At 41.8% G+C, this 14724-nt stretch overlaps 1 protein-coding gene across 6 annotated transcripts in view; it reads left to right on the forward strand.

Moving 5' to 3' along the window:
• CD99L2 (CD99 molecule like 2) overlaps positions 1 to 14724 on the forward strand; it is a 100265-nt gene continuing 85541 nt past the window's right edge. Inside the window, exon 1 of one of the 6 annotated variants that reach the window (XM_079124320.1) lies at positions 1 to 250. In XM_079124320.1, the coding sequence (XP_078980446.1) occupies positions 184 to 250 (67 nt within the window). In that variant the 5' untranslated portion in view covers positions 1 to 183. The remainder of the gene's footprint in view (positions 251 to 14724) is intronic. The other 5 variants (XM_079124321.1, XM_079124318.1, XM_079124323.1 and 2 more) reach the window with 5 other exon arrangements.

The following is a 14724-nucleotide window of genomic DNA, read 5'->3' on the forward strand; positions in this document are numbered from 1 at the left end:
TCGCCGGCAGGCGCCAGTACTCGCGCGCCCCCTTCCCCCGCCCTCCCGGGGCCGCGCAGCGCGCACCGGCTCTGGGCGGGGCCCTGCAGTGGCAGCAGGGCTCCTCCTCCTGCTCCTCCTCGACCTCCCCCTCCGGCCCTCTCGCGCTGTCCTCCTCTGGGGCCCCTCCGCCTGGTCCCAGCCATGGTGGCCTGGCGCTCGGCGGTCCTTGTCTCCCTCGCTTTCTTCTTGGCCATCCTGGTCCAGAGAGGTAAGGCGTGCGGGGGACGCGTGGGGACCCCGCCCTGGGGGCCCTGGAGTCGTTCTGTGCCTGAGCGGCCCGGCCCCCGCCTTGCAGGCCTGCGGCTGACGCGCCAGGCTGTGCTGGGCGGAGGTGCGGGGTCCGACCCCGCCGCGGTCAGTGTAGCTGGAGATGAGGCATGGGGCCCCTCTTGGTGCTGAGCTACAGACAAGGAGATTGGACTCCGCTAAAATCCTGAACAAGCAGGTGTCACCACTGGTGACAACAGCTGTTCCCACGAGTTTACCTTAGGGAAAACCTTGGAAACAGCAGTCATTTTCAAAATTTGTGTGGGGCCACCTGCAGCAAAAGCAACTGGGGAACTTCCTGGGCAGATTCCTACACCCTTGTGTTGGGATCGCCTTGGGGCTGGGGTGGGGGTGGAGGGTGGAGGGCGCGACGTGTAGGTGTAACTAGCTCTCTAGGTGATTTTGGTGTCTGCTTCAGGTTTCGAGCCTTTGGTCATATTTTGCCCAGGAGGAGCAGAGAGAAATTTCGCTGAATCAAGGGTGCAAGTTTCTTAGACTCTGTACTCAAAGTGTGGTCCAGGGCCCAGCCACATTGGCATCACCAGGGAGATTGTTAGAATGCAGCATCTTATGCCCTGTTCCTGACCTTCTGAGTCAGATTCAGGGTTTTGTTTAACGTTTTAACTAGGTCCCTGGGTAATTTGAAGGCACATTCAAGTTTAAGAAGCATTGTCTTAGAATAAATGCAGTCTGTGGTTAAAAATAGGGTCCTAAACATGTACCAGCAGAATCTTCTTACACTTATTTATATCCCATCTCCACATCAGAAAAGTGGTCTAAGGGAAACACTGCAATTTCAGCACTGAATCATGCTTTGAGCTTCTTGACAATGAAGGTAAATCCAACGAGTGAAAAACATGAGCTCAGAAAAACAAAGCTTTGACCTGGTATTGGATTCTACTAAGATTTATGTTACATATTGGGAACACTGGAAATCAGTGGACAGTACTAGCCAAGGTAGATTTGCAAAAGATTTAGAAATGTTTTCTTGTGGTCTACCCTCCTGGAGTTGATACAAAAAACCATTCAACATTCTTCAAAGGTGGTAGGCTTGGTTTTAGGAACTGCTGATGCAGAAGTGAACAAGACTGAGACTGACTTCTGGAGCTGACCTCCATGTAGGAGGGAATAAACAAGTACACACATCTATAGAATATATGTTAGTGTTATGAAGAAAAATTAAGCAGGTTATAGGGACGAAGTGTTCTTGAATTTTCTCTTTCATTTTCCACTTTGAGAATGCAATCTATTCCATCTAATATGCATCTGTGAAGAAAAGTGTACAGTTGTGCCCCTCTTATCCTGGGGAGATAGATACATTTCAAGTCTCCCATTGGATGCCTCAAAGCACAAGTATTACTGAAGTCTGTATATACCACGTCTTGTACCGTATGCCAGGCAGCATTGCCATGGAGTACCAAGTTAATCTGTCTTTCCATGTCCTATGCCCTGCTGCCTCATTTTTTCTCTTTCTACATTTCTACATTTGTACATAATAGTTGCACTTAATGATGGGATTTGTGGTTATATGTTGGTAAATGCACACCATATAACAATATAATTCGACCAATATTACTCCCCAGCACTTACCCCCTGTCTCTACTCCTCCCACCCCTTGGTCCATTTCCTTTATTGCTCTCCCTTTGATTTTCACGAGAACTACCCCCACCTTTCTTTTCCTTTTTCCTCTCTAGCTTCCACATATGAGAGAACACATACAACCCTTAACCTTCTGAGTTTGACTATTTCACTTAACATGATGGTCTCTGGTTCCATGCATTTTCCTGCAATTGTCATAATTTCATTTTTTATGGCTGAATAAAACTCAATTTTGTAGATATGCCACATTTTCTTTATCCATCCATCCATTGGTTGATGGACACCTAGACTGGTTCCATAGTTTGGCTACTGTGAAATGTGCTGCTATAAACATGGGTATGCATGTATCACTGTAGTGTAATGACTTTAATTCTTCAGGGTAAATACTGAGGATTGCTATAGCGGATCATATGGTGGTTGCATGCTTCGCCTTTTGAGGAACCTCCATACTGATTTCCATAGTGGTTGTACTAGTTTACAGTCCCACCAACAGTGCAAAAGTGTTCCATTTTCTTCACATCTTCTCCAGCATTTATTATTATTTGTATTCTTGAGGACTGCCATTCCGACTGGTGTGAGATGAAATCTCAGTATAGTTGAATTTCATTTCCCTAATTGCTAATGATGTTGAACATTTTTCATATAGTTGTTGGCAATTTGTATTTCTTCTTTTGAGAAGTGTCTAATTCATTTGTCCATTTATTTGATTTTTGGTATTAAGTTTTTTGAGTTGTTTATATATTGTAGATATTAATTCTCCATCAGAAGAGTAGCTGGCCAAGATCTTCCATTCTGTAGGTTCTCTTTCCACATTCCTAATTGTTCCCCTTACTGTGCAGAAGCCTTTTAATTTGATGCATCACATTTATTAACTCTTGGCCACATCATTACTCTTCAACTTTTTATTAAGTAAAATAAGAGTCACTTGAACACAAGCACCACAATACTCCACTGTTGATGTGATAACCCAGGACAGCTACTGAGTGACTTTTGCGTGGGTAGTGCATACAATTTCAAACTTGAATCACTTATTTCTGGATTTTCCATTTAACATTTTCAGTCCACATTTGACCACCAGTAACTGAAACTATGGAAAGAAAATCCTCAGAAAGTGAAATGGTAGATAAGGTGTGTGAGAGGGAGACTATTGTAATCATTTGATTGAATTGCCACTAATAGCATGGAATTTTGAAAGATGAATATAAATGATCAAGCATTAGCTTTTTATTGTTTTGAGTTATACCTAGTTGATTTAGGAGGTACTGAAGGAGACAGAACCAGTGCAACCATTTTACAAATGAGAAAAGAGGCACAGAGAGGTGAAGTAACTTGTCTCAGATCATCCAGTAAGATTAATTGGCATAGTTAAGATTTTATCCCAGGCATACTTGACTCTACAAACACAGCCTTTAAGCTCTAGATATTGTAGCTTTATACCTGGAGCTGTTCCACTTCTAATACTTAGTTGCTTTGGGAAAATGAGTTCTCTAAACCTGTTTGCTCAACCACATAATGCCTAATAATTCACAAAGGTATCTTGGGATCAGGAATGTGTCACTCTTAGATCTGAAGCCTTGCCACCAGCTACCACCTCCTGCATGCTTGCTGTGTGACACAGATATCACATAACTTGTTTTTAATTGCCCCAATAATTTTGCAGGTTACATATTATCCTTGCCTTCCACATGAGGGGATCCTGGTCACATAGCTCAGAAGAAATAGACCCAGGATTCAACCCAGATAGGACTGCTACCCAGTGATCTTTTATTGTTGTTTAAATTAAGAATGCTGAACCAGATACAGGTTCGTTTCAAGGTAGGGACCCAGTTTTCTGGGTCTTTCTCCAAAATAAGATTTTTGCATTAGCAGTCTGCTCCAGAATCTGGCTGGTTAGCTTCAGCTGCTGTATGGAAATGAAGAGACACAAAGCAGGTGTTCAGTGAGGCACTGGCTGGCTCTCTTTGAGTGCAACTTCTTCTAGGTTCTAGTCCTCAGTAATGGGTACGACTGAACAACCCCAGCAGACCTCAGAGAGCTCACGGGACATCAGGGCATGATTTGTGAAAACCCTCCAGGCTCTGGCAAGTAGAGACAGGCATAGGCTCCCAGGAATTTAAAGGGCAGTTAACAAGTCATCCTGGTTCTAATTACAGAGGGGTATTCAGTTCACTGTGTATTTTAGTGCTTTGGTTCTTTTGAGCAGCAGGGAGTAGGAGCTCCATGGTGTGGGTGGATAGTATTCATAGCAGCTTCCCATTTCCATACGCACGTACAGGTGACATACCCATCCTCAGATCAAGCAAGCCTGCCTTGTGCCCTGGTGACTCTGTGCAATCTGCTTAACTGCTCTTTGCCTCATTATTCCCATCTGTACAATGAAAATAACAACACTATCCACCTCATAGCATTGTTATTAGTATTAAACAAATAGGAATACACAAAGTGCTCAGCATGGTGCCTGGCAGAGTGAGATCCGTGTTAGTGTTAGTGATTATTACTCATATTACCAAAGATGTGCCAGGCCACATTTTAAAAATGCACATTGCAAACCTTGAAAGCATCATTTATACAAAATGTCCATACTTGGCAAGTTCATAGAGACAGAAAGTAGATTAGTGGTTGCTAGTGAGTAGGGGAAAGGAGTGGGGAGGGACTGCTTAATGGGCGAGAGGTTTCTTTGGGGTAATGAAAATGTTCAGGAACTAGATAGAGGTGATGGTTGCACAACCTGTATATGTACTAAAAACCACTGAATGGTACACATTGAAAGGGTGAATTGTGTAGGTGTGAATTATATCTCCATACAAAAATTCACTATGTAGTCTAAGTAGAACAAATGTGAGAGGTGGCAGTATATGACCCTGGGTTGGGACTGGTCTTCGGGACCCTTGGCCTGTTCAGGAGGGGTGAGACCACAACAGGCCACAGGTATTGGCAGTGCTCATTTGCCAGACTGGGATCTAGGCACAAACCTGAGAGATGACTTGAGATATCAGGTCTAAGCTAGTTGGGCCCCTGGGGCACTGAGGGTTGGCCCTGAGCTGCTTATCCTGCTGCCTAAGTACTGGAATGGTCCAAAGGAATCCAGCATCATGGGGACAGGGAGAACTTCCCTTTCCTGGATGGCTTTATAGGTCAATATTATGTGTGTCAGTTTGTCACTTCACAGGGCCTGAGCATTCTTACCTTTTATTCTCACATGCTTTGAGTGCTTTGCTGTTAAGGTCACCTCCCCAGCCCCATCCTTTCCATCACACTAGATACCAGTTAGCTAACTAAAATGTCCTTTGAATATGTTTTAAAACATACACACACACACACACACACACACAAAGAGAGAGAGAGAGAGAGAGACCATCCAAGAGCCAGCATCTGCAGGCACTGAGGAAATGCCTGAAGTTGTCCCAGTAGAGGTGACACAATAAGTCCCCTATTTTTGGCTCTTCGGAGGGATATGAGTGTGAGAGCTGGGCTTGGTCCTGGTGAGTTCAGAAAAGATGCCTTCCAGATATGCTGACTTTCCTGTTCCCAGCTCTGTTCCACACCTGGGGTTTTTGCTTTTCTTGCTGCTTACACTCTTCCATTTTGCACTTTGCATGATATTCCTCTCCTGCTCTACATGCTGAGGGGCCTGGCTCAAGGGGTTCCTGATCTCCAATCCAGAACTGGCACTTCCTGAGGCCGACTGAGAGGTCGACTGATGGGTGAATTGTGGTTTTCATGTGAAAGCATTAAGTCATCATAAACAGTTTTGAAGAGCTGACAGTGAAATATTTCCCATAGTTAGTTTACACACGAAGGGGAATTACTTGAGGAAGCAGGGGGAATTAAGGTTGCTAGATGTCTGTCCTTAAAATAAGGTTATTCTGGATTATTCAGGTGGGCCCAATGTGATTACACAGGTTCTTTAAATATGGAAGATGGAGGCAGAACAGTCAGTGTCAGAGCCATGCCATGAGAAAGCAACTTGACCCAATGCTGGCTTTCAAGGGGCCAGGAGCCCCTTGAGGAATGTAGGTGGCCTCTAGAAACCATAAAGAGCAAGGATTGGTTTCTCCCCTGCAGCTTCCAGAAGTAACCGCTGGCATCTTGATCTTAGCTCAGTGAGACCCAGATTGTACTTCTGACTTCCAAAACTATTAAGATAAAAATGCATTGTTTTAAATCTTTAAATTTATTATATTTTGTTAAAGCAGAAATAAGACAAAAAAGAAACTAAGATTAGATATTAACATCCTCTTCATCTTTGAAAACTGAGTATGTGATGTTTCCTTACATTGTTGTAATTTCACATGTTTAAATCAATCACCAGTATGGTCTAACTTCAGGATTTTGAAATAAATGTTATTGGCACAGCAGCAAGTGTTCAGAAACACTTTGGAGAGCAGTTGGGTTTCTGTTACTTAGTTTGATTCAGAACTATTTAACAAGGAGACTAGACTGCTTTTTGCTTTGGATTGTGGCTCTTGCTGTAGGCTACCTGCAGTGGGGTTCTAGATCTGTGGTCTAGGGCCAGCAGACCATAGGTTTCATTTGTCTGAGCCATGCTTGCCAGAGGAGGAGGAGGAAGACTGTGTTCACCTTTCTGGCTGCCTATGTGGCTTTCCCTGCCTGTGCTGACTTCCTGTTTCCCAAGCCTGGTGAGGGCAGAGGACCAGGGCAGGAGTGTGTGCACCTGAAATCCTCTCTAGCTTCAACCACTTTTGAGCTCTGTTTTTTTTTTTTTTTTTTTTTTTTTTTTTTTTTTAGCTTCGTACAGCTATAAAATAGCTTTGAAAACTGTGGTAGTTTAATCTGCAAGTATGAGGCCTCTATTCAGTGAACCTCTGTTCAAAGAGAGACTAGAAAACACCTGGCTGGCATTGCTAAGTGGATCTATTTGGAATTCTTTTCCAAATAATAGGTGATGCCCTCTGCAGAAAGTATTGCTGCAGTGTGGAATTCATTACCACTGTAACAGTGCCAAGACCCAGCTGGGGCTCATTTTGATATTTAAAAACCTTTAGGGCTGGGGTTGTGGCTCAGTGGTACAGTGCTTGCCTAGCACATGTGAGGCCCTGGGTTCAAATCTCAGCACCACAGAAAAAAATAAATAAAATAAAGGTATTGTGTCTATCTACAACTAAAAAATATATTTAAAAAAACCCTTTATTCCCGTTTCATCTAGCCTGGAATGATGGAACTGTTAGGTATTTCTTTTGCCCTAAGGACACTTTGAGACACTGAGGGAACCTAAACCCAACTGGAAGCCGGGAGGCAAGGGAACCCACTGATGCAGCTCATACCAGTCAGACAGAGAGCCCACTACATATCTGCTAATGCCTGAATGAGTGGTGTTAAAGCAGGCCCCATGTGAGGTCTCCTCTGCGTTTCACCCCTCTACCACTCTGTGGGTGAAACATGGCTAAATCAGGCACTTGCTCCAAGAGCTTAGAGTCCAGACAGCTTTGGAAGCAACAATCCATAATAACTGTCATGTATGTCTTAAGAGACATGAGGATTCCACTGTTACTGCAGTGCTATCTGACTAGAAGGCCCCCTTTCTCTTTCGGTTGTCATCTGCTGCATAACCAACCTCTGCAAACCCAGTGGCTTGAACAATGCCCATTTTACTATGTCCATAGATTTCATAGGTCAAGAATTCAGAAGAATGCAGTAGGGATGGCTTGTCTTTTCTCTGTAGTGTCTGGGGCCTCAGCGAGGAAGTTGCCTCTGTCTTGCCAACCAAAAATGACTGCAGACATTGTTCAGTGTGCCCTAAAGGGCTACATCCTCTCTTGGTTGAAAACAACTGCTATAGAGAAGATATCTCCCTCTCTCTCTCTCTCTCTCTCTCTCTCTCTGTTTCCCTCTCTCTCTCTCTCTCTCTCTCTCTCTCTCTCTCTCTCTCTCTGTTTTCAGTGCTGGGGATGGAAACTAGGGCCTCTTGCATACTAGTCAAGTACCTACCACTGAGCTATACCCCCAGCCCAGGACAGCCATATTCTTTGTAGTTCCCCTGTCTTTTCTCAGTATTCTTCATGAATCACTTAAATTTTTTATCATGTTCGCTTTGCCTCAGGATAGATGTGTTGTAGGAAATCACAGGCAATCCTTGTGAACTGGCATCAGCTCCACAGACTCAAGGAATCTGCCCTAAACTCAATGAGCTTTGAGTTCCTCCTGGTTAGATCAGGTCTGTCACCAATCTCCTCAGGTAGTTAGTTTTTTTCTGCCCAGATTTTCACAGATGGCTCATCTCATCTGTTTCATGTTGAACCTTATTAGTTTCCATTTTAGATGACAACCTTGTCCTTTTTAATATGTTTGATTTTTTTTCTGAGAGCCAGAGAAAAAGAGTAAACAGCAAAATGAACCAAAGACATACTCAGGCAGTTCATAAAAGAAGAGATCAAATTGGACAATAAACATATGAAAAGATGATCAACCTCATTAGTAATTGGAGAGATGCAAATTAAACTATAACAAGATAAAATTACATGCCCTTCAGTAGGCTAAAAATTATAATAAAATCTGACAATACCAAATGTTTACATGATTACAAGGGTAATATGTGTTCTTTGTGGCAAATGTAGAAAATACAGAAAAGTGTGGAGAAAACACAAACCCCATAGTCTAGGGCTAACTCCTGGTACCATGTTGGAATTCAGTATTTCAATAGTTTTTTCTATGCAGAAAATATGTGTTTCAAGTTACTGATGTTAAATTGACTACTATATCCCTTTCTTCCTTTGTTGTGAAATAGAACATATAGAAAAATGTACAAGGCTTATATGTACAGAATAACAGAGAAGTGTAAAGTGAAAACCTGTATCACCATCAACCAGGTAGAAAAACAGAATGTTGAGAACACCTGGGTGACTCCTATGTTCCCCTCCTGATCACAGTACCTGTCCTCCCACCTCCCAGAGGTATCCACTACCCTGATTTTAGGGCGGTTATTTTCTTGATTTACTTCATTCTTGTACTGCCTATGTATGCAACCCTAAGTAATGTAGTTTTACCTGGTTTTTGTTGTTGTTGTTGTTGTTGTTGTGTGTATGGTTGGGGGATGGAATCTGTGATCTTGTCTATGGTCTTACTCATGCTCAGCAAGCATTCTACCACTGAGCTATATACCCCAGCCTCAGTTTTTCCTGTCTTTCATTTTAACTTTATAGAAATGAAATTCCACTGACTGTAATCTGTGTTTTGTGTCTTTCCCCCACTGTTGTTGATGATCTGTTGTATGTAGCTCTCTTCATTCATTTTCATTGCTATGTATTCCACTATTTGAACATACCACAAATTTTGGAGGTTTATACAAATACATTCTTTTATAAATGGACATTTGCATAGTTTCCAGTTTGGGGCCATTTCAAGCAGTGCTGCCAGCATTTTTATGCTGATGTGCCCAAGTTTCTCTTGGGCAGAAATTCTCAAACTGTGGCCTGGAAGCCTTCATGGGGATGTGTCCCCTTTCATGGGTCCACAAAATCCAACTATTAACTATTTTCATAGTAACACTGAGGTGTCATTTGTGTTTTGCACTTTCCTTCTCTGATGAATCTATAGAATATTTCAGAGGCTATGTGATGTGTGACAGAATTTCTCTAATAGCTGATGGAATGTGTGCTGTTCTGTGCTTTAAAAATATGTTTTAGAAGCCATGCACAGTGCTGCACACCTGTAATACCAGGGGCTCAGGTGGATCTTGAGTTCAAAGCCAGCCAACTTAGCAAGGCCCTAAGCAACTCAATGAGACCCTGTCTCTAAATAAAATTAAGAAAGGGCTGGGGATGTGGCTCAGTGGTTAAGCACCCTTGGGTTCAATCCCTGGTACCAAAAAAAATTAGTTTCTAATATGATAAGCAAGAGTAGATATAACCCACACAAACAAAGCTCTTTAAGTTCTTCAACAGTTTTTAGTGTAAGGGCAAATAGTTTGAAAATTGCTGCTCTAGGGATTATACCTAAGAGTGGAGTTTCTGGATTCCACAGTATTTGTAACTTTGGTTTTATTAAGTGGTGTCAAACTGCCTCCTGAATCGATTACCTGTTTATCTTCCCACCAGCAGCTTATCAATGACTGTTGTGCCACCACCTTGGCAACACTTGGTGTTGTCAGAGTTTATTGTGATATTAGTCTCCAAGTGGGTTTCTAGTAGTATGTTATCATGATTTTGTTTGCATATCTCTGATTACTATTTATCATCCAGTTTGATTTCTTCTTTTGTGAACTTCCAGGTCAAGTCTCTGGCTCATTTTCCAGTTGGCTCCCACTCACAGTGCTTTATTTTTTTGTGTTCTTGGTTGTAGTTCCATTGTTGTTGTTTGTTTCTTAGGACTGTGTACTGCTTATTGCCATTTGAATATGTACATAGGCAGTCTCTGAAGCCTGGGGTAATTATACCATCTTCCAGAGATTTGTGTTCAGTTTCGTTAGTTGCCTGTGTGACTAGTCTGGCCCACCTGAGTGAGACAGATTTCTTACCTTTTCCCTTGGTTTCATCAGGACCAGACAGTCTTCTTTGCAGTCCTCTGGAGTTGAACTTGGGAGGGTGAGGTTTGTTTCTGAGTCATGCTTACCCCACTGGTATAATATTTTAGGGTTCCAGTTAATATGGAAAGAACTTTATTACATTCCTTCATTTAGTGCCCCTAAGTCTGGACTTCAGTCCTCTTTGCCTGTCTTGGAATGTTTCTGAAATCAAAGTCATGGTTTGTCAGATGCCCTTATAGCAAGTGGATGGGTATGTGTGGGCTCCCACCTCTCTGAATTTCCTGCTGTCTCATAGGTTTTGTTGTGGTTATTTTTACCACCTTGTCAGTTCTTTAGCACTTTAAAATATTTTTAAATGATGCTTTAAAAATCAGTTTAGGCAGTTTAGGCAAGGTGTGGTAGTCCACATCTGTAGTCCCAGCTACTGTGGAGACTAAGGCAGGAGGATCGCAAGTTCAAGGTCAGCCTCAAAAACTCAGCAAGACCCTGAGTCAAAATAAAATAAAAAAAAACACACTTTTTTTGGTACTTATTCAAGATAAGAGCCCCCCCACAATTTTATTTTTAACTGATACAAATTATGCATATTTGTATTTATGAAGTACCATGTGATTTTTAATATGTATGTACATTGATTAAGATTCCAGTGAGTGTAAGCACATCTATCTCCTCATTTATTTCTTTATGGTGAAACCATTTAAAATCCTTTCTTCTAGCTTTTCAAAAAATTATACAGTATATTGTAGTTATCTGTGGTCCCCCTGCTGTGCTTTAGAGCACCAAAATTGCACTTGAGTTGTTTTTAATGGGAAAGTTGTTCCAAATAATCGATTTTGCCATTAATAGAAACACACACTGTATGTCTTTGTCCTGTTTATCTGTTTAGCCTTATGTTTTGAATTTTTCATTATATAATTAAAATTGCTTTGAATATATGATTTTGGTGAATATTTATGTTGACTCTAGGTGTTCGTTTTGTGCATGATATTTGGTTGAGTGTAAGCTATCTGGTTACAGGGTAGCAGGCAGAAAGAAGCAGGAGAGAGGGGGATCTAAGACCTTAGTTAGTATTTAATTAATGTTAACTCTTGTTATCATTATCATCACATGTGCCCATGGAATGGCTGAGGGGGTATGTGGTGCATTCCCGCCTGATGGCCTCAGCCTGTTCGGTGGAGGAGGAGACAGATAAAGGGAGCCAATTCAGAAATCATGATTGCCAAGAAATCCTGGGACCTGGCTCCAGTCACATACCCTGAACTAGAAGCTGGTCCAGTGCCAGTCAGCATAGTGATATGAGACTTTCTTCTGCAACACAGAGGATGTAGGACAGATGAGGCTGGACACCCAGGGAATTTTCAGGAAGCAGGTTTATTGGATGCAGTGTCCAGAGGGGCTGTCACCTAAAATTCTTTGGATCTTGAGTCTAGAAATTCTTGGAACTTTATACCCAAGGCACGGGGAGACAGGGCCTGGAGGTTTACATTTTTATAGGATATACATAAAAGCATTTTTTCTTGAGTTCACAGAAAGTGCTTTTTATCCCATTTTTTACATTAGTCAGAGGTTTTATGACAGAAGCAAAAAGAACATCATGAAGTCTGCAGCCAAACGTAGTTCTTGCAAGATGGAGTGACTTAGTCCTCACAAGAAATTGGAAGTCCTATCCCACACTGAGTTTTTTGTAGAAATTTTTGCTGATGTTCTGTTATAAAGCTTTCTGACAAGAAGAGGAACTTCTGTGTTACAAATACGGTGGAGTTTCTGCTTAATTATGGTAAGGGCCTTCTCGGTGGGGGGTCTCTGGTGTGCTTCTGTGGCACTGTTCCAGAATGTAGTGGGGCCAGTGGTGGGGTCCTTGTGTGCCAGTCAGTTCCCTCCAGGAAGTGTCAGTTGAGTTCTGCTTATGTGTCAGGCACCTTGGTTGGTGCTGGGACAGTGGAGACCAGGCAAGCACTGGCCCTGCTTTAGTGAACTCCCAGCCCAGTGGGGCGAGAGGATGGATTCTTTTCCTAGAGTTGGGGATTGACCAGGCATGGGTATAGACCATTGTGACATGGATTTACTAGAATATCTGTGGTGATCAATTGCATGGATAGACAATTACATACTGTTTATCTGTTCTTCACTTGATGGGCATTTGGGTTGTTTCTACTTTTGGCTGCTATGAATAATGCTGTTATGAACATTTGTGTATAGGGTTTTATGTGGAATTAGGTTTTGCGTGGACTTAGGTTTTACTTGGGAATTACCAAAGCATGTGGTAACACTATGTTTAACTTTGTAAGAGACTGCCTGTGTTACAAAACTGCTGCATCATTTTATAATTCCACTAGCAGTGGATGAGGGTTCCAGTTTCCCCACATCCTCACCAGCATTTCTTTTTCTTTTCCTTTTTTGATTCTTGCCATCCTAGTAAGTGTGAAGTGGTAGCTCCTTGCGGTTTTGATTCACATATCCCTGGTGACTAATGAAGTTCAACCTTCTCCATTCCTGTGCTTATTGGACCATGTGTTCTGGAGTGAAAATCTATCTAGTGCAGAGGGTATGAAACTAGAATCAGTAGACCCTGTCCTTACCCAACCTCATTGTGGGTCCTTCATGGGTTGTTTTTCTTTTTTTTTCTTTGTGAACTTGTTATTCTTCAATAGTAAGTCCTCCTCAAGAAAAGAGACTGATCAGATCCATCATGTCTGATATTTTTTGGGGGGAGGGTAATGGGGATTGACTACAAGGGTGCCTAACCACACAGCCACATCCCCAGACATTTTTTATTATATTTTATTTAGAGACAGGATCTCACTGAGTTGCTTAGGGCCTCACTAAGTTGCGAGGTTGGCTTTGAACTTGTGATCCTTCTGCCTCAGCCTCCTTAGCCACTGGGATTATAGGCATGTGCCACCGTACCCAGCTGTTCTGTAGTTTTAATCAACCCTCCTTCACATTTCCTTTCACTTACCAACAACTTGCTCATTTCCCTTCATCCTGCACCATCTCTCCTCTAAATACCCCATTTCTGTCCTTCAAATCTCCCTTTAGTTTCTCAAACTAGACTGTGGCTTCTGTGTTTGTCCCATTGGTGTACTGAAAGCTTTGAGTAAGGCCACTAGGATACAAGTACAGATTGAGCATTTCTAATACAACAATCTGAAATTTATAATGAACTAAAATTTGGATTTTTGATTTTCAGATTGGAGATGTTGTTATCTGAAATGTCTATGCACATATTCCAAAGTGTGAAAAACTCTGAAATCTGACACAGTTCTGGTCCTAAACTTTTTGGACAAGGATACTCAACCTATAATTTTAAAAGTTGATTGTTGCAGTAGTAGGTATCAAACCATTCACACCAGTGATCTCTCTGGGGAGTGGAATTGGAAGGAAGAGGACAACTCTTACTTCTCATTCTAGAGTTGTTATTTAGAAGAGTATATGCAGGGAGCCTCTTGAATTACCATAGTAGAGAGCAGGCAAAGGAAGTAATGGGGCTTTAGAACTCATTACATAGAGTTGGTGGCAGGAGATTTCTAGACTAGTGACATCCAAACAGCTCCAAGGACCTTTGATACAATATTGGGATGAAGCATTGTCTGCAAACCCAGTCAATGATGTAGATGGGTCATACATATTCTATAATTTTAAGAATGCATATAGATATTGCTCTTACTAATAATGAATTGTAGAAATTATGGATAGGCCTTTCCAAAGGTACTCTTATTTTTTGTGAAAATTTTACTTTCCCTCTGCATTTCTTCCTCATATACTTTACAGTTAAATTTCCAAGTACTTTTTCTTTTATGTGAAATCCATTTAGATTTCATGTTTGTGTGTGTGTGTGTGTGTCTGTCTGTGCTGAGGATGGAACTGGAATCCAGAGCCTCACATATCCTGGGCCATATACTCAGCCTCCATTGAGATTTTGATTGGAGTTGCATTGGCTGTATATATAGTTTTTAGGAAAATCACCTCTTAATACTTTTATTTATTTTTGACAGTATTGACTTTTTCCCACCTAAACTCAAGGTAGCTATTTCGTACTCTTATATTTGTGTTTTATAATGTTCATCTTCATTCTCTACATTGCTTGTTAGAATTATTCCCAAGTGCTTTATAATATCTATTCTTGATCTATTTCTGTTGTAAATGGAATCTCCCCCTGCCTCATTTTCTAGGTGATAATTGTTGATGTCTGAGAAAGCCACTGATATTTGTATATATTTTTAATTACCAACCACCTTACATGAACATTTCATTTATTTATTTATAGAGAATGGTGTCTGTCTGTGTTGCCCAGACTGGCCACAAACTCCTGGACTTAAGCCATCCTCCTGCTC

This window comes from Sciurus vulgaris (assembly GCF_902686455.1).
Source record: "Sciurus vulgaris genome assembly, chromosome: X".
Taxonomy (NCBI): domain Eukaryota; kingdom Metazoa; phylum Chordata; class Mammalia; order Rodentia; family Sciuridae; genus Sciurus; species Sciurus vulgaris.